This window comes from Macrosteles quadrilineatus, unplaced genomic scaffold, assembly GCF_028750875.1.
Source record: "Macrosteles quadrilineatus isolate MER2022 unplaced genomic scaffold, UCM_ALF_1.0 Scaffold_4__1_contigs__length_99947679, whole genome shotgun sequence".
Lineage (NCBI taxonomy): Eukaryota > Metazoa > Arthropoda > Insecta > Hemiptera > Cicadellidae > Macrosteles > Macrosteles quadrilineatus.
In genome coordinates this window covers 80,934,386-80,955,775 of record NW_026542597.1, presented here as the reverse complement: position 1 = coordinate 80,955,775, position 21,390 = coordinate 80,934,386, and the positions used below count along the sequence as shown (strand labels likewise).

General features: G+C 32.2%; 2 protein-coding genes across 2 annotated transcripts in view; one reads left to right on the top strand and one right to left on the bottom strand.

The window, feature by feature from the left end:
* Window positions 1–3,824, top strand: part of LOC128991697 (dopamine D2-like receptor) — a 62,123-nt gene extending 58,299 nt beyond the window's left edge. The window contains exons 5-6 of the mRNA XM_054414795.1: window positions 1,949–2,854; window positions 3,362–3,824. Coding sequence (XP_054270770.1) covers window positions 1,949–2,854; window positions 3,362–3,758 — 1,303 coding nt within the window. The 3' untranslated portion in view covers window positions 3,759–3,824. The remainder of the gene's footprint in view (window positions 1–1,948; window positions 2,855–3,361) is intronic.
* Window positions 1–21,390, bottom strand: part of LOC128991696 (26S proteasome non-ATPase regulatory subunit 1-like) — a 218,485-nt gene that overhangs the window by 123,394 nt on the left and 73,701 nt on the right. The gene's annotated exons all lie outside the window — the stretch shown is intronic.

The window sequence follows — 21,390 nt, the reverse complement described above, 5'->3', positions numbered from 1 at the left end:
CAATGTTATTTAAACATCGCATTTGTCCGGGTGCTTAGTCGTGTATAGAGTAAGGTTGTCTCGTGTGTAATGTGTCTCTATTTTTGTTCAAATGTAGTATATCTATGATTATTAACTATATTTTGCAATGCATTGGAAATAACAATATAAATGTGGAAATACATATAAAACTGTTAAATAATAAAAAAGTAAAAAAGTAATAAGTTACACGTACTCAAACAGAATATTAAGAAAGAGTTTAAGTTGACATTTTTCAGTTTCAGTTGTAGCGGAACTCATGAAAGTATTACGGTTTTGCCAAAACATCTTCTTGACCTCAATGTCATTAAGTACACAGAAGTACAGTTCAATTATTTTTCTAGAACTCTATGACCAATGCTGTATTGTAAAAATAATGATAAAATGTTTAGTTCAATCCACGTAAAAGTAAAGTTCTTTAGGCGTAAATGTGTTGTAACCTGAAATAATAATTATTTACATATTAAAACAAAAATAATCTTGTGTATATTAGATTACTTCAGAACGAAAAATACAGAAAATTTTACATATTAAGGTCTTACCCTATAACCAATCTCTTTCGAACCCATAAAAAAATCTAACAACGTAAATAAGTTAATTCATTTCTTCGACAAACCTGTCACTGGAAAAATACGCAGACTTAATAAAATTATAATTAGGTGGGTCGGGGTGGAACGGAATTTCCTTGAAAGACAAGGGGGGGGGGGCAATAGTGATTAAATAAGGATTTCTCTTCGAGACACCTGCCACCAGCAAGGCGAGTGTTTGACTGAGGAGAAAGGGCGCTCCGTGGAGAAAACCTTATTTTGAAAAAGAGGAAACAAATAGATGAGTGAAGCTGGTTAATTAATAAGTTTAACTGAAGCGACAACTAAAAATAATTTGGTTATAATCTTCACTTTATTAGTTTTCAGTATTTTAATTTATTAAGCAAAACTGGCATCCATATCTCCACTTAATTCTTTAAAGAGTAAGGTTTTTATACTATGTACTTATAATCCCATGGATACACAATGGTAAGGGTTTACATCACCCCCAAGATAGTAGACCGATCAACTACTTTATTTTTTAGCGAACCTTTTCAATTTATGTTATTTTAATCATCCCAGATCGGCTATAAAATACCAAAATAGCTTACAGAGAACCATAATACAAGGTACAGTACCTAAAACATAAAAAGCATCAACTAAAAACTAACAAATTACGATGCGTGCCCTTGCAGTAATTTTCCGAGTTCTTAACTATGTTCCACTATAATTATAACACTTAGATTGTGTGTCACGTCACAAATGCTTCATGTAAGAAAACAATTATCGCAGCTCATTCACATGATCGGTTATTATCAGCATTAACGCCGTTAGTGACACCCTGCCTCTCCATGTAGCCTGTCATGACAGCCTGCTTCTCCATTTAGCCTATCGCGGGGGCGGACACGAGATTAACACTGATAATAACTCTGTTTGATGAACTCATTTCAAATTGTCAAACTTGGTTGATTTTCTATCTACAATGATAGATTACGAGGTATAAATAATCTTCCGAGCACAAGTTTACCGGCTTGAAAATCGTGAAAATTATTCAGAGTATATTTCTAGCACTGCAGCTAAGTAACGTAAGCATTGGGTGTTGACAGATCCTAGAATACTACTTAAAAGTAAAAAAATCAAGTAGGTTGTGGAGACTAATTAATAAATGGGTTTTAACGTCTAAGATAAGCCAGCGAGTTTCAAAATCATCCCGTTAACTTGAACATCAATCACATGACTATAAGATTTTACGCCCAAATAACAGCGTTGTATAATTACTTAATTTCGAACCAGCGTTAAGTCTAAGTTGGTTTTACAACCAGTGAATAAGTGAGGTAATGTATAAGGGAAATAAGTAAACTTCACAAATACGTTGTTGTTACTCACTACTTTTTTGTCAACAGAGAGCCGGTGCGGGAGCAGGAGCAGGAGCACGCAGCCGACAGCAGCGAGGGTAGTTCCAAGTCTGCAGAGGACACTAGAAAGGCGACGTCACAAGATAAACCTCGACTGACCCGTCGCAGCGGCCACCGTCGTCGCCGACGAGCCTCAACCATAGGGGAGAGTTGTGTACGTCCTACAGTGACACGGTCAGCATTGGAGCGACGACGAGTGTCCAGCTACCACGAGCCATCCAGCAAGTGGACCACTAGCGAGTCATCCAGCGCCGAGGAGCAGAAGAACGACGACGCTCCGCCAGAGATTGTCAACACGTGCAGAAAACACAGCGGCGTCAGCGAAAAAGACATCGGCTACACACTGCTGGAGGGTGACGCCAAACTGTTGGAGAAAACCGAACCGAACGAAGACAAACAGAAAGACGATCCTTTGTCACTTCTACCTCCGCCGTGTACGTGTCCCTACTTCGGCGACTCCGAGAAGAAGAATACTCGTCCCACTACAGAGGTGGTTATAATAACCACGACGGACGAAACATCTTCTCCACTGGTGGCGAAACCTCCTTTCCCTAGAAGAAACCAGAACTATAAGCTGGATACTGACTCCATATCCAGCACGGACACTCGCAGTTTGAGTTCCTCCCTGAAGTCACCGGCGAGACTAAGCTCTAGGAGGGCGAGGTCGTCACTGACCAGTGAGAGCAGTGGTACAGTAGTGACGTGGGAATCCACCCCGCGACGTCACCGAAGAGGAAGCTTCAGCTCCGGAGGGACTGTCAGGACCATGGTGCTCTCGGCCAAGGGCAACGACATGCCCAAGGCGCCCATCCTGCGACGCTCTGCCACGCTGCGAGTTCCCAGGAGAGATGTCGTCACTGGCAAAGCGGACCCCGAGTCAGGAATATTGTACAGGTAAGATTATAACACATCCAAGACCTTCTACCACTTATTTTTTTAGTAGGGGGTGTGCCTCACTTAATTCATCTATGGATTTTTATGATGTAATTTGAGTGATTGAACATTTAAGTCAAGGAAAGGGTTTACAGTGGGAAGTAGGGAGAGCAATTTAGCAAGTAGGGAGTTTGATTGTTCTCCACTTTCCATTAAAAGAAGAGAAAATAGTGAATAAAGTTGTAATACAGTTAATAAGAGCATGGAATGTTATCGACGTGTTAAAAGGTTTTATATTTTAAGATACTCTAGCGTATAAAAAAATCACCTAACAACTCATCACATGTTTTCTATGATAGCTATTGCCAAGCGGTTGTTGAAAGGAATTCAGAACACTGATATAACTGTTGATGAGATAGATGACCTTTTGAAGAGCGGGTTGGTAAACATTGTTGAATCGAAAATATTTATACCCTATCATAGCTTATTTACGAAATGTCCCGGATAACCCCTAGTTTCCCTGTGCAGGTACGGTTCAACCCCAGGGATTGCCCGCGGAGGCACCGTCCGCACCCATCACTCCCGCAACTCCAGCGTCATGTCCCGCACCTCATCACGCCACGGCCGCATCATCCGTCTGGAGCAGAAGGCCACCAAGGTGCTGGGCGTGGTCTTCTTCACCTTCGTCATCCTCTGGGCTCCCTTCTTCGTCCTCAACCTGCTACCATCGCTCTGCTCCGAATGCGAACAAAAGATCGACCAGGGAGTGTTCGACTTTGTCACGTGGCTCGGCTACGCCAGTTCCATGGTCAATCCGATATTCTACACTATATTCAACAAGGTGTTCCGCCAAGCCTTCAAAAAGGTGCTGCTCTGCAAATACCACCGCAAGGGGAGCTGGAAGCCGGGCAAAGCCAAGCTATAGACTGATAGTTTCCGAGCTTCTAACCAATCGATCACATGTAAGAGAAACACCACAAATGTAATCAAAGTGAGCTCTGTTTTGTTTCGGTTTTATCTAGCAATATTGTAGTATTTTGTTAAATTTTAAGTGATGACTTAAATACACTAATGCGTTGTTTTTACATATTGCGAGAACTTCAAATAAGTATGATATATCTAGATCCCACACATTTAGTAAATTCAGTGTCTATTGACTAACGAAGATTACGTTTGCAAAGGTAATACCTCAAATAACACATAACTAGAAAATTAATTTTTAATTGCGTGGAATGAGTAAATTATTAATTAAACAAAACCATAGAATATAGTTAATGTGGCTACACAAAAATGTGAACTTTGGCCACAGTCGAGAAGCTGATAGACAGATGATACGAAACTTTACTAAACAAATAAGCCTATCTGCTCTGATAGTAAACATGTCCAGCTATGGATTCTAACCAGTTTAAAATTACAAAATCGTTATTCCCGTAAAGTTTCTGGATACATATATTCCTTTAAAAAACCTTTAGAAAGCATGTTTATCCTAAATTAATTTTAACATATAGAGGATTTATTTTTGATGTTTTTCGTATTGCATATATTTGTTCAAAACCCTTTTAAAAACTCGAGCCTCTAAAATTAATTTTAACTCTGATGTCATTGCCTACCTGTGCATCTGAACACAAAAGTATCCATTGATGTTTTACTTAAATTAAAAGTTATCATTGTTATAATTTAAAAATTAACGTCTAGACTACTATAGAAAAAAAAAACTTATATAGTACCTAAAATTTGTTTTGTCAGGCTCTAACAATCCTATAGGAATACAATGAATTATTGTCGATTATTTAGGAATTGCTGTACATTTTATTTCAATAAAAGATTTTTTACGGAAGTTATGTTAATAAGCTAATTTGTGTCTTGGTCTAAAAAGGTCTCACCGTAGTTCTGAACCTTGTAATTACTAAGGCCTATTATATACAGCGAAATTAAAAATTGAAAATATCAATGAATATTCTTTTTGTATTTGTATTTTATAAAAGTAATTATATTCCATTTGTGCTCATTTTACACGAAATAAGTTCCCGAATAGCAAGTACTGTAGTACCGGAGATATTTTTATACAAGATTTTGGCACTCTTTTAACCATAGATATATTATTTTAGTTACTTTTAGAGAGAGGCATTTTTACTGATAGAACTTATATGACGAAGAACAAACGCTTTCGTAAGCACGCAGTGTATAAGTGTTTAGAAACAGTATACGTGTAAATTATGTAAAAACTTGTGTAAATAAAATGTATCTTGGCACAAAATCGTATATGTACATAACACAGAATATATTGTGATACATTATAGATTTTAGTATGTGTATTATGTGAATAAGAGGACCTCTACGTTTGTTGGAAGTAAATTATCTTAATCTTGATTAGTTTTATTTGCCCTGTGGTCAATTTTCTTTATATTATACTAATCAGTTTATTTTTCCTATTTGATCCAATCACAGAAAGGTATTTATAATTATTTTTAATTGTTGTAGTAGCTTTACTCATGTTTTAATTACTGCATTATAACTTCGTAAAACTGTTAGCTCAGTTTTTACAACAATTGTTGTTTTTATTCGTATAGAAATTTAAATATTTTACCCTCCCCATGGATGAAAATTTAAAAATAATTCATAAATACAAAGGGGAAATAATAAACACAATCAACCACTACTAGAAAAATATCGCATCTTGGTTTAGACCTTCTTTTAAATATTACTATAGAAGGACTTTATTTTTACTTTATAAATAAATTGCAGGTTCTGCTGGTTTCGGTGCGAATAGCGAACTCAATTCCTGGCATTGTCCCGGCCCATTACTCTTCAATAAACAATAGTGTCTCGGCCAACTTTGACCGGGGAAAACCGGGAATATTTCAGTGCGGAAAATGTACAATTTATTGAACTAGAATGCCACTGAGCTACAGTAAAAAGGGCCTGAGATATATTTCTCTGAAAAATTTAGATGTTTTACAGTAAGACAACAAAATATATAGTGAAAAAGGTGAATATAAAAAAAGAAGTATCATTACAAAAGTATCAAGTGCATAGCAAAATAAAATACAATTAATTTACATGTAAATACATAGAGCGTTTGTCTACATATCGTGCGTCTATTGTTCCCGTAGTTAAAGAAAGGTCAAAGAAACGACTGTATATTACATAAACATTAACCAAACATAAATTTCAAGCCGCTGATGAAAACACTTGAATCAGTTTTACCCAAAAACATCCTGGAAGGTTACAAATAGTTTTTAAATATGTAATTTAAAATCCCAAATTAATTGTTTAAATTGTTATAGTTTATTAGGAAACATGCCAAATTTAATAACAATTTTAAGTTTGATAAAACCATGATAAAATTAACTACATAAACATCTGATATAAGCCCCCTTGAAACAGATTTACTTCAAAATTAATCATCTAACGGGAAAATAGTTCCCAAAATAAATAACTTTTATTTCTCAGGAAGGTTTTCCTTACAATCAAAGATTTTACAGTTGTTATAAATAGCCACGATTTGAATATTCACATCGAAAACAAACTAATGCAATTGCCATCAAAATCACCCTAAAAATAATTGGATAAAATGTCAAAATAACTAATTTTAATTCCTCTAAATTTATACTAAGTCCTCAGCACTTTCAAGCGATTACGTAAGGATTAAGGACATTAAAAGTTAGTTGGCTTAGCGCGTAAGACGCGCCAACTCCAACTTACGCCGCACTTAATGGACTTTTGATGTTCAGGACTCGACAACCCCAAACCCTCATATCCAGCCAACGCTTGGTGTTAACACGTAGGGAACACCTTTCTGGGCATAATGACATTCTTCAAAGTCATTAATGCCTGGTCGTAATATGAGTCGACAATGTGAAGCATTTAAAAAATGTTATGAAAAACTTCAACGTAGGTAACAGATTACCGAGTATATTAGAATAATCGACAATGACTTAGTGGTGCAAGTGTACCTCACATTTTATGGTAAAACCTGAAACATATTTTACGTGTGATGTTGGAAACGTTTAGAGTTTACTGGTGTCAAATAAATATTTTAAATTTTTTGGGGTAAATTTTTGCGTTTTTTGTTTTGTCGTAAAATCAGAGAGCGGGTTATGTTTTTAAGTAAACAGTTTTATGTGGTTAAAATTCTTTTCAAAATAAGTTAAAACTTTGTCAATGTATACCCATAGAGAAAAACGCCCTCTGCATGAACAAAACAGAACTAAATTTAAATTATCTTCAGGATGATAAATCCACAAGGGATCATGTATAATCTACGACCGAAACTTTTAGACATGAAAAAGTAATACCAACTACAAATATTTATTGTAGAATGTTTAAATGGTTGGGAGTTTCCTTAGCATTTCCGTTGGTAGCTAGGGGTGATAAAGTAGACACGACAAGTGTGTAATTATTAATTATCTGGTGGAGTATTTTTTATCTAGTTTGTTATTTTCATTTGATGCACAATTAAAAAAACAGAAACCCTACTTGAACCTTCTTTACCCTTCTTTAGTATAATAGTAACATAAGTTGTGGCAATGGTTAATGCGAGTTAATTGATCATACAAGTTTAGGGGAAAACTTCATTTCACTAGGGTTCAATAAGTTAAAAAGAAATTTGGACTGTGTCACTAATGAAATAATACTATAGGTTAACAGATTTTATCTTTAATAAATATTTACTCGATCGACCAACTGATTAGTTGATTGATTTGTTTAGTTGTATTTTTTTCTTGAATTTAGGATTTAATTTAAATAATGCTAACGACGTTTACATTTAAAATAAAAAAATATTAGCTCTACAGAATAAATGTTACTAGACTTATAATCTGGTACAAAACTTCAATGAATTTATAGTGAGCATTATGATTGTTGGTGTAGCCTGAAAGAGAAGCCGTTGGCGCAGGCTTGTGTTGTTTTATTATTCAACCCTTCAGATGAAGTGTACGTAGAATGGTTTACCTTCTTGAGATGAACACTCAAAATTTCACAAGAGCTTATCTTCTAAGTTTTACAATTTTGAATGTGGGGTAGCTTTTAATAGAATTTTCTGGGATTGAAAATATATAGGCAAAGTTTGGATCGTCATGCAGAAATAGAGTTAACTTTAATCGGTAAAATAGGGTCCAAAGAGTTCAATCTAAAGCTTATAAAAAGTAAAACATCTCAAATGCCACAGTAAAAAAAATTAAACTTGTCTAGTTTGTACGAATAAATAAATAAATGTATTAAAAATTAAATTGCGGTTCTAAATCTATCATCACAGTAACATAAAGTACAACATGAAAAACTTAAACAATAAATTATTTTGTAGTTTCACTGAAGTTAATTTTATCACTTTTTAGAGTTTTTTTTTATTGTAATACATTTTCTGCACATATTACGAACTCTGCTTGAAAACTTTAAAAAATAACTAAAAGAATTATAAAGAACATTTTTACAAATGATTAATATACTTAACCACAACCGATAGATTATGATATAGTAAAAAAATAATAACATAAAATTGCAAAACCCCAAAATAAAATATCCAATTGCTTACTAATTTACTAATGCCAAACTCTTTTACTTTAGACAAAAAATTAAAAGAATTTTTATATTTCACTTCTTAGGCAAGAAAAATAAAATGGATGACTTTAATTAATGTGATGAAAGCAAAACATGTAAATCGCCCTTAATCAAATCAGCAGGCACAAATAAATGAGACCGTCAAAGTTAACCGTAAAAATATTAACTTCTACCAAGTTTTAATTACTTTTAACTAGTTATGCGGAGTAAAGTTGTAAAAAAAACTCGGTTCTAATGAAACTGAACTGTATTTCATTAGCTTGGCTCACGCAGGTGGTAATTGAATGATAACAAGTACATAAGTGGATAATTCTGTGGATTAACGCTGCATTAAGTTTTACACGCAATTTTTGTTTTTATCATTTTAATTCTGTGATCTACTTTTTAGTGTTAAATTTTCTATCGATTTCTGTAATTTCATTGTAGATGGTTAAAATGACAATATATCGTAGGAATCAAACCCTTAATTTACACCATCGAAATTTAAATATTTCTCATCAAATAAATCGCAAAACTAATACAATTCTACAAGATCGTTTAATTGTGCGAAAATAGTAAGTAAATATGATTTGTTTTACACTTAGCACTTACAGTCCTTATGAAATTGGTTACGATTCTCTTTATTTTACTACTTATACATTGACAATATGGCAATGTAAGGAAGAGAAAATGCATCTACTTTTACAACCAGGACAAGTAACAACATCGCTAACCAACTAAATCACGTAAAAAATGTTCATTTGCATTTATTGTGAAAATCAAAATAACTCTGCAACTAATTTTAGATCAATATGCTAATTGAAAAATAGTAAATCTTGTTATTGTTTTCCCACTACTAAGAATCGACATCTAAATAGGTCGATTTGTACTTAATTTATCAGAATAAATTTAGTCATATCATTCTTTTACCCACACTAAATACATAATATGTTGTTTTTGTCTTTCCTCTTTTTTCATCTAAAAATCCTCTATATCTAGCTGAAATTGAGTATTTTACTAAATTTCTTGTGGGAATATTTCTTAAAGTGATCCATCTAGAAACTGAAAATTAACAATTTTTTTTAGGATATTGATTTTATTGTTATTGCGCCTTGATAACTGTTGGGTATTGCGCCTAGTTTCGTATGGAATAACACAATGGTATTTTTTCCACTTATTTAACAACGAATCGTCTTTAACACAGACATCTTGAAAATTTCTTATCGATTTATAAAACTATGATTCACGAGTCTTTTACGTTTCGATTTAAGCCTCCGACGTTCAGAGCATTATCAGTCCTCGGCGCTTGAGTAGGCAGCAGATTAGTCAGTGTCGCCCGTGAATGGCGCTTGAGACTTACGAAGCGCTTGAAACGCTCGAGACTCCATGAGCCAGCCTCTCACTTACACTTCACGGGATTTACTTCCCACTTCACAGGGGTACTCGAGGCAAGAACATGAAATTCACTTTTGGAACTACTAGGGCACCGATACAAGAAATGTGTTGTGCAGTATTGCACAGCTAGACGAGATTGAAAATGATAACATTATTTACATCTGAAACAACGGAATTTTTCTATTATAATGAATTTACCATAACACTGATGCTAGGATGTGAAAGTATATAAAAAATAGATATGAGATGCAACATACAGGGTGGCTGAAAAGTAACTTGCACTCCCCTCCCCCCTTAAATTTTTAACCATTTGAGATGTTTGAAATTGGTTTAGCGGATACCTTCTTAGATATGAGGGGCTACAATAATGAGATAGTACCATAAGTAAGTAGTAATTTTGAAAATGTTTCCCTTGGCAGTGGGGGTAGGGATTAGCTCAAAATTATTCAAATGGGAAGTAATACCTAGTTTGGTATCGTTTAACAAGTCTTGATAAAACTACAGTAATTAATTTACGAAAATAAAATAAAATCGAACCACTGGTAAAAAAATCTAAATATTTCACAAGTTAAAAGTTTTCCATTGATTTTTCACTACCCAAACCACAGGTATTTATCCTTTAGGAACCATAGCTTTAGGAACTTACTGAGGTACCAATGAGAGTTTTTGGAATATACTTGAAATATACTTGTTGAATTATACTAAACCCCTTAGCAATATTGGAGTGCCCCAAAAACATGTGTATTTTCCTGGCATTCGGGTGCATTTACATATTGCTAAGGTATACGAGTTAATGTAGTATATTTACAATATTGAAAGTGTTCCATTCATTTTTTTTTTAATGCTTACCATTGGAAATCAACTTTCTCGTGGTATTAAATTAAGGATTAGTACTAAAAAATATATAAAATTTCGCAAAAAATGGAGAATATAAACTGTTTAAATATATCCATTCATAATAAATGATACTATAAAACAAGTATACAACTACAATACTTTGCTTGGAATGGGCAAATAATTCTGACTTAATATAAATGACTATAAAAATATTAATACATATTTTTACCTTTCGTTTTTCTGAAAGCTCTTACACATTTATCAAAAACAGTAGCACTCAAATTCAATTATTCTCGACCTACTCTCGAAAGGCGGTTCATTTGAGAAGTGGTAACAATAAAGCATATTCCAACGGGAATGTCCCACGACTCACTTATTGATCAAAGATTGTTTTTCGAATCCCACTCCATTTCATTCTTCGCTGAAAATATGCAGCGTTTTATCAACTAAGAGACTTTCAACAATTCCCTTGTGATTTCCTAAGTATTCACTGACAAGAAACCAGTTATTTGCATCATTCACTCTATATTACAAAATTAAATCAATCAAGGGATTTTTTTTGTTTTTAAATAATTAATTCAAGTTTATTCGTTTGGCAAATACAATGTTGCATTCTTTATGACAAAACTTTACTATGTGTCACACTAAAAGATTGTTGTCAATCTATGTATTTTCTCTGACCCACACTGAGACAATAAGAACCCAAGTATTTTAAAAATCGAAAAATCCTCTTGGTATGAATTATTGTTGAAACTAATTCATTAAATAATGTATATTAATTTAAACAGTGAATCTAATCCCATTTTTTAATTCAAATACATTTTAAAATAAATTTAATCACATAATTGTAAGTTAATTAAAGCTTTTCCAACATGTAAATCAGGTGTTTTGGACATCATTTTCCCAAAATAGAATCATATAAGCGTTTACAAATATAATATTTTATGTTTAAGAAACTAGGTATATTCTAAAAATCCCTTAAAACAAAAATTGCAGCCTGGGTAACATGAAGTAAACGTTTTCATTGCTTTTACCTAACAGGCCGCTTTTAAAGCGGTCTCGACGTAACTAGTTTAAAACCATTAAAACTTCTCGTCAAATCCATTTTTACAACGCCTTTGAGTAACATGTTTATACGGTGGCTGTAAAAATTATAATTCTGTAAAAACATCTGTTCAATGCATTTTACCAGCGTGCATACTTTATTTTTAAAATAGTATTCGAACACAATAGTTCTACTTTTGAAGGAAATGTTCAATGGAAATGCTTTTAGGCTATGAAGAATACAAAATTAGTTTGATCTTCATAACTATTCCAATTAAAAAATATTTTGTTTTTACTTCATTTATACTTTTATCCTCTAAATTGAAAACTTTAAATGTAGCTGTACACACACAACTTTAGGTGACAAGATCAACTTTTTTGGTCTTATGCAATAATGTATATCCAATACATTGAATTACCTATCCAATTAAAACTCATTTTATGATGTTTACTCAAGCATGCAAATTAGCAAAGCCTAAACAAACACTTAAAACAAAGTTTCCCAGCTGTTTGTTGTTTCTACAACTTTGTTTCTTAACAACAGCTAAGACGGAAACCGCTCTAAGCTTCAATGGCTTGTTATACAAGTTGATTTGTTTACTTATTTGAATAGATTAATGATGATTATAAAGAAATAACATGAACGATAATTAGTGTTTTTAGTTAGTTCACGCACCGTGTTAGTTAGTGCGGCAAAGTAAAATGAGTGCGGCAAAGTAAACTGAGTGCGGCAAAGTAAGTAAATGCAGTAATTAACTACTTTGCATCCTATAATCAGTGTGTAAAAGCCCACTTTGTCAGGTAACTGTAAGGAAAGAAATTCTGTGTGCTTGGATAACAACCACTCTGTCGCCTGTGAATTGAATACGACTAAATAATACCTACTTAGAATGTAGCAAAAGTTCAATAGATATTACACTCTTTTACTTACGAACACAGTCAGCTAGCAAACTTTGTATCTTACCTGTAAAAAAATTAGATTTTAGTACAAAGCCACAAGGGAGAAAATAGTTTGTTACCTCTATAATTCAAAAGCTCGTTAAAGAAACTCAGCAGGGTAAAATAAATTATTTGACCCGAAGCCCTGTCCCTTGCCGCTACACTGGACATTAATTGACTTTTCCATCAAAACTTTTCTCATGTTTCAAAAACAATTGAAATTTGCTTTGGATTTATTACGTGCAACTCATATTTCACATATGGTTGTACAAGGTATATATCTAGAGGGTTTTTTTTTTACATAATGTAATGCGCATTACCTATTTGCTGCTGTGTTTATTATGAAAGTAATAAGTCAATTCATATTTGTTGGTTTAAAATGCAACCAGCAAAAGAAAATTTTTACAGTTTAAAATAAGTTTTTTTATGATAAATGTCTCAAATGGGGAAGCTCAAAGCTAGGCAGCTATCTTTTTAGTACTTGTGCCATTCATAATAATTTTTATGAACTAAAAATTACAAAGAAATCCACAACTAAAATGCATACTAAGAAAATACTACAGAGTAAAGTAAACAATAGTAGACCCTAGTAGAATAATTACAAATTTGATTTTAATTATGAATATACAATATAACCCTAAATTGTTTTATTTGAAAATAAATTATTTATTACTGGCATTCCTTTGTTTATACAATGAGGGAATACTACTGTAAAGTATCGTCATAAAACTAGTTTAAATACCAACAAATAATAAACAAGGATATTGGCTAGATCGGTATCAAGTAGAGAGATTTGCAGTAAGTGGTACCGCAATGTTTGCCAGGGCTGTTTGGTTACGGCTGCCGCAGGTCGGCAAATATACAAACTGATCATCTTCTATCAACTAGCAAACATACAAACTGATCATCTTCTATCAACTAGCAAATATACAAACTGATCATCTTCTATCAACTAGCAAATATACAAACTGATCATCTTCCATCGTATTGTAAATATACAAACTGATCATCTTCCATTATATTGTAAATATACAAACTAATCATCTATACAAACTGATCATCTTCCATCATACTGTAAATATTCAAACTGATCATCTTCTATCATATTGAAAATATACAAACTAATCATCTTCCATCGTATTGAAATATACAAACTGATCATTTTCTATCACTTTGAAAATATGCAAACTGATCACCTTTTATCAACTAGCAAATATACAAACTGATCATCTTCTATCATATTGAAAATATACAAACTAATCATCTTCCATCGTATTGTAAATATACAAACTGATCATCTTCAATCATATTGTAAATATACAAACTGATCATCTTCAATCACTTTGCAAATATACAAACTGATCATCTTCTATCACTTTGAAAATATACAAACTGATCATCTTCCATCACATTGGTTATATGTTTCAGAGTTCAAAATAAAGAAGAACAGAAGACACGTTTTGACACAGATTCAAAATTGCATTTAAGGCTAACAAATTATTTGTAATGAATTGTAATACTAAATAAAGTTCATTTAACGAGTGGTTGTGTTTTAAAAAAACTGAAATTTTATGAATATGCACAAGACATGAAGCCATATGGGATCCTTCTTCTAGCATTCAAGGCAGAAAATTACTTTGGAAAGCATTTTTTATTTATATTCCGTCTAAACTATTGACATTTTTATCAAGTGATATTATGAGCAAACCTCCGGAAATGTATTAACTGTGTATCGAAACAAAGGAAATAGCTTTAAAATATGTTTCAACGAACTTTGTAGTTTACGATCTCAATAAAACATGTACCAGAAAATAAGGCGAACGAAGACATATTACATTGAAAAGAATCAGTCAAAGAAACGTCAGTACAAAAAGTTTGACGAGACAACCAATCAGGGGAAGAGTTGAGAGTAGCAAGAAGTTATTGCATCTTCTGGGAAAAACAGAAAACAACAGAAATCTGCATGTTCTGTGACAAACAAACCCAGACATTTTTGTTATTTCTGTCAGGTGTCATTTCCTAGAAATTTGATTAAGATTCAATACATTTTATACTAGCAAAGACTTGATTTTTTGGAATCATAAAATAATACTTTAAGATCTTAAAATCGATTGAATTTTGTTACTACAGTATCCAATAAAGAATGTTTAATGTTGGCGAGAAAATTTCAAACGATCATTGTAGCTATTTATGTTTGTATATGTACAATTATTGGAGATATAGGCCTATGTAATAATAATTTGGATTACCAGTGAAATGAACCAGAATCAATAATCTTTACAATTATTTTATCATAATGTGATTAAGTTTTAAAAAATGCCATCCTTTTTTAAGAATATACATTTTTAACTGAAATTGGTATAATTAAAAACTTGAAAAATTAAAATGTTTTGTCCAACAATAAATAATACAACCGGTACTGCAAGCTAAGCCAGATAAGCATAAATATAAAATTTCCCTTGTGTAAAATTACAACCGAATGTGATAAATACAAACACGGGGCAAAGGTGGTCATATATCGCCATGTGTTGCGGCTCAGCCATTTGTCAAACGTGTGTAAAATATGGAAAATACGTCAATTTCAGAATCTAAATATATTTTTGTTATACCTTTCTGCCAAAATTTAATTAATTAAGTACTTCTCTAGAACATATTTTTTTCAAAAATGAATTACTAAGGTAATTGACAAACTTGATCTAAACTAGTTTGAGAAACAGTTGGTCTTGGACACTAACTCCGGTAACAGCTGGTATCCAACAATTGCCTAAATCACTCCACTATTCATAAACAACTATCAAACTTGTTCCAGATGTTTATAGTAAAATATTTAAAAAATATATGTAAATACATTAGAAATAGTTTTAACTGGTTAAATGATGAGTATGATACATGAAAGTGGTACAAATTATTGCAATACCATTACGTAATTAAATATTCGGAAGAGGCCTCTAAATATTCAGGGTAAAGAATCCTTCACTCAGGCCTGCAAAACTAATATAAAAATATTGTTATATACTTACAAAATATACATTTATATTCCGATACATTTTCACAAGTAAAATGTAGTAAGTAAAACAACTCATAAACACTATTATCAGCTGTGTGTAGAAGTTTTATCCTTTTAACTCACAATTGACTGAAATACAACTGTATATAATTTGGAAAAATACAAATTATTGCAATACATTACGTAAGCATTAAATATTCGGAAGAGGCCAATAAATATTCGGGGTAAAGAACCCTTCACTCAGGCCTGCAAAACTCACATAAAAATATTGTTATATACTTACAAAAAATATATTTATATTTCGAAACATTGTAACAAGTAAAATGTAATACGTAAAATAACTCATAAACACTATTCTCAGTTGTGTGTGTAAGTTTCAATCTTCGAACTCGTAATTGACTCAAGTACAACTGTATATAATTTGGCAAAATAAAACGGATTAAATCTATTTATATTCGTCAACCACCAATAAAACCAATAAGTGGGCTTGACATATTTCGTTTAACAACCCCTCAATGATGTTATGTAGTTTTGTGTTTTTTTATAAACTTGAAAAAAGGTAAAATTAAAAATATATATATATACCAATACGAAAAAACAGAGAACAACACACAACAAATTGTAAGAATATAGATTTCTATGAGTAATTAGAGAGAGAATATTAATTCCACACATTTTTATTATCAAAATTAAAAGGCATTGACCAACGTGAAAGAGCTAAGATTATTATAAAACAAAAATAGATAGGCTAATAGGATTGGCGTTTCGCTAGCAAATAAGACAATAGCATAGAGTGTATTCTTATTGGCTGAGGGAATTGAAAGTCATTAAATTGTAAATACTTCTAGTAGTCGTATTCCAAAGACAAGTCAATGACAAGTCAAAATCCGATTGGTTTTGATCAATCAACAGATCGCTATATTTCTCTTCTAACAAGTTTATTTCTCATCTTATTTATAAGGTTTTCTAGGTCCTGAGATTATTTTAAAACTATTTAAAAAAATTTTCAGAGTAGCCTATACAATTTTTAATAAAAAAAATTTTTAAATTAAAAATAATATGGTCTGTCATGAGTTTACTCAATGATACTATGAGTGGAATTATGATACAAAAATGTAAACTTTACAAATATAGTAGATTACTTTTTTGTTCCTAAATCAGTTGTTAAGTAAGTAATAGTAGTACAATTACATTTTACAATCATTAGTAATTTTTATGATTCAACAATGTAGTATTTTGTTGCAGAAAAATATGTTTTCATGGGTTAAAAATATATATTTACAGTAGAACATTGATAACAAGACTCTCATGGGGATTATAAAATAAGTCTGGTTATCAAGGTTGACTTCTTATTGAGGTTTGCAATAACATGTGTTAAGAGGTAAAATAAATTTAAGGGGATTTGAAAAATACACAAGTTGTCAAGAGTGACTTGTTATCGAGGGTCTTCTTATCGAGGTTCCACTATGGGGATTATAAAATAAGTCTGGTTATCAAGGTTGACTTCTTATTGAGGTTTGCAATAACATGTGTTAAGAGGTAAAATAAATTCAAGGGGATTTGAAAAATACACAAGTTGTCAAGAGTGACTTGTTATCGAGGGTCTTCTTATCGAGGTTCCACTGTATATAATATTTATACATGGCTCCAAGACATATTAATCCATACACAACAGTAATTATCTTGTTGATATTTTACACACTTTAATTCGTTTATCAGAAACTATTAAAATGAAATGCCAGCATTTTATTTTGCTCGATCATTGAAGTTTTTTTACTGGAAAGGTTACTCGATCATCAAAATGCAGCAAGTGTTTTTGAAAAGAAAAACAAAAAATGCACTTTAAGCTAACATATGTAATATTATACACCATCATTACTTTAATTGTTCACTGGGACTTCAGTTGTTGCAAATAAATTCTCAAATACGAAATATACATCACATTTTAATCTGCAGCGCATTTAAAAAGTGCATAAAATTAGATTAGAGCTAATAGAAAACTGTCCAACAAAGGAATTTTAATCGTGTTTCGTTTGCAAACACCACACTTTAGCGAGCTTATTTAACCTCCCCTTACAAAAACTTGTAGATGGAGTCGGGTGGTAATTTATTACAGACCCTCATAAGTATGCATGTCGCCTTCCCCAAGCAAAAACTCAGCTCAAGCGACTTTGCCCCTTGGACATTTGCCGGAAACAAATATCTCAGACATTTAAACGTTATCTTTATAAGTACAGTAATTGGTTTGATTATTGATCACAAACATTTCTCAGAATTGAAAGAAGTGGTCAAGTTATACTGTATATTCGACAAAACGATTTAACAAAATGTATATTTTAAAATTAAAGCTTTTTGATAGTTAACCCATGTTCAAATAATGGATAGTAGGTTTTGTAGAATTTTTTCTGATTCTTTTGCGTCTTTTGTAAATTTTTCAATATTTTTTTAATTCATTAAGTTACATGAGGAAGGAAAAAAATTGTGTTACAAAAAAATATAATATTTATGCACAGATAAAACCATTTACTCCATCAGTCCTAAAAATTAAAATTAGTAATTTTGGTTTATAACATTTATATCATTAAACTTTTACTTTTTGTTCTGCAAGACTTCATATTTAGGTCACCCTTCTTGACATATTGCCTCTCAATGTATGTGTTGGCCAAACAACAGGCCAATACCATCATCACCTGATCCGCAAACTAATACACAGTCTCTAGCCATTCATAAATCGGTTAGGTTAGGTTAGGTTATTTTAAACTATATAGATACGATTTGTTTTTCACACAAAAGACATAAAAAATATGTGTTTGAAAAACTTACAAGAAAAGATAAATACTTGCTATCAAGGTAAATATTTTATATTGGCTGGAAAGATATTTTGTAGCGATTTTATGAGATAATATATTTATATAGGTGCAATTTATTGAAAAATTATCGTTTTCATGGCTGCACAGATATTTTTGCATGGTAGCCTACGTATTATTAAACGACACAAATAATAATTTAGGGTAAAATAATGTAACTTTTTACCACAAACCAGGCAGGCTTAAAGAAAATTTTATTTGGTACAATTTATTTTTTTTATGAGTTTTGGCCCATAATGTTACAACCAAAAATAGTTTATCGCAAAAATACAAGATAATACTAAAAGGGAAGTCCACAAAATCATAATAGATTAATAATACCTCCGCCGCAGCAAACCTGCACTCTTTGATAAAAAATATTTTCATAAACAAGCAAACTACAACAGTTGACGTATTCTCCATAAGAATAACATGGGCATTTGTTAAGAAGAAATTGTGAAATTTTGTGTTTTTAGGGTCAAAAATGGGAAAACCATATTTTTACCCCATAAAACCCATAAATCCCCGTTTCCATACTCCGATCATGCTGGTTCGCGAACTCGTTTGAATAAATTTAGAATTACACGTTTATACCAAATTTCATAAAAACCTGATCATTTTTGGCCTCTAGGGACCTCGAAACGAAAAAGTAAATCGGTCCCGGGTCCAGGTCTTACCATGAGTACTACGGTAATAGTGTATTCCCTATATGGGAAATTCGCTCGAATCAAATAACAAACTTTGATGTGAAAACATATAGCAAATTTTTGTTAGCAAGAGATATTGGAGCTTTCTAGTAATCCCGGATTGCTCCAGATGTTCTGACTAACTGATGCCTTCAAAGTGTTGGTTTAGAGGCATTAGTGAACATGCCTCATCTCTTACTTTGTTGTTTAAATGAAATGCGTCATCCTCTTTAAAAATTCCATACTGCGATTATTACAAATTTATTAATTTTTTTAAAGCCGATAAGAATTACGATTTTTAAAGTATGCTATTCAGGTTAGCGTACTAAAACCGTTGACTTATTTTCAATTTGTTTTATTTAATGACATATAACTCATCTAACTGGATGAACAAAGGGTATGAGTTAAATAAGGACCAGAGTTGAAAACAATGCGATAAGAATTTGGAAATTGTGAGAAACAGAAGGTTAGGATTGACACTATTTTTTAGTAAAACGCATAGAATAATGCAAGTTTAATTTACTATTGACAATTTTATTTGCACAATTTTTGTAATGATTTGAAATGAGTATTCAAGATGACACTTTACCTTATTTGACTTAAATATTCATATGCTTGACATTTGGGATTAAAGCTTGAGATAAGAAATATACAGAATCAATAATTGACAAATTTTATGAAGAAGTATCCGTCAACGAGCGAGTAAACCTACTGCTATTAGCACTTTGAACATTTTGATCGCAAGGCAAATATTACAAGAGCTGGTTGACAAAAAGTGTATTAACAGTTCGATCCAAAACTATTTGAAATTAGAGAATCTCCACAAAAGTCATTGTCCTTACAAAGCACACACATCTAATATAAATTTCTTTAACGAATTGTTCGTACCAACAGTAAAAAGTCCCTTTAAAAAAAACAAATACCATCACTTCAGATTGCCCCACTAACCTCCTATTGGTATTGGTGGGATAGCCTAATTATTCTAATACATGCAGTTACCCAAAGTTGACACATCCACTTACAAGTTTTGATAGCCTATCAGCATTATAATGCAGACATTCAACTGCAAAAGCTCATCCAACGGGTAAATACGTATACCAATTGCTGGAGGAATGAAATGGCACGCGAACATAATAACCTTCTTAACTTCCAAATTAACATCTTTGTAACAAAAGCTCCTTTTGATAAGCAATAACAACTTAGCTACAACATTTAAAAATGCATTAACAAGTTATATTATTACTGATAACGGAAATAGTAAACAATATGTAAATTAAACACTGTTGAATTATATAGAGGAGTAGATTTGTCTTTTTAAATATTAACAAAGAATTTACTTTTACGGGAAACCATACTAAAAGAAACTACACATTATAAAATAAAATCAGTATACTCAAGTCACAAAAAACTATTACATCTCAAAATGGTTTTACCCCAAATTATTTGAACATAGAAACAATTCAATATCCAAACAAATAGAAAGAAACAATACTTGTGTGTGCAATTTTTTACATTGAGAACAAAATATTAAATATAATATTTTATGGTCATCAACAAATAACCAATATAAATAATAAAAAAAAACAACCAAAGTGAGTTAGTTTCCTTTATTTGCAATAATGAATGATTTTGCGAAAATATTAATAGGAATTTCCATACGAACTTACTTGAAATCCAAGTACTTAAACTAAAAGTCCCATAATACATTTATCACAATTTAACAAAAAAACTATTACTTCGTATATGAAAATACCTTCACATAGAGTCATTGATCGAAAATATTCCACGACAAAACAAACAGCAAGATCACTTCAGTTATCATTTTGTTGCAAAAATTTCCAAAAATACCAAACGTCCACTTAATCCATAGTTAATTTAAAATTATAAACACTCTAAATCTCTTCTCACATATGTAAATACCACGTCTGCTCGTGTGTAAATACCGTAGGCTTAAAACTAATACTCTTGTTAGTGTAAGCCAAACACACTAAATGGCTGTACAAACGTCGCACTAATTGCTTACGTATGTACGTTGTACAGTGTGTCTGTGTAGGTGTGTAGGTGTGTTGCTTACGTATGTACGTTGTACAGTGTGTCTGTGTAGGTGTGTAGGTGTGTGTCTGTGTAGGTGTGTAAGTCAATCAGAGTGAGATCAGTAGGGTTGCGTGTCCCAGTCACATACTAATGCTGGATTGTGGCGTCTGAGGCCCTAATTTAGAGGCAACGTGCCTTGCATACCGTAGGTACCACCTTGCCACTGACACC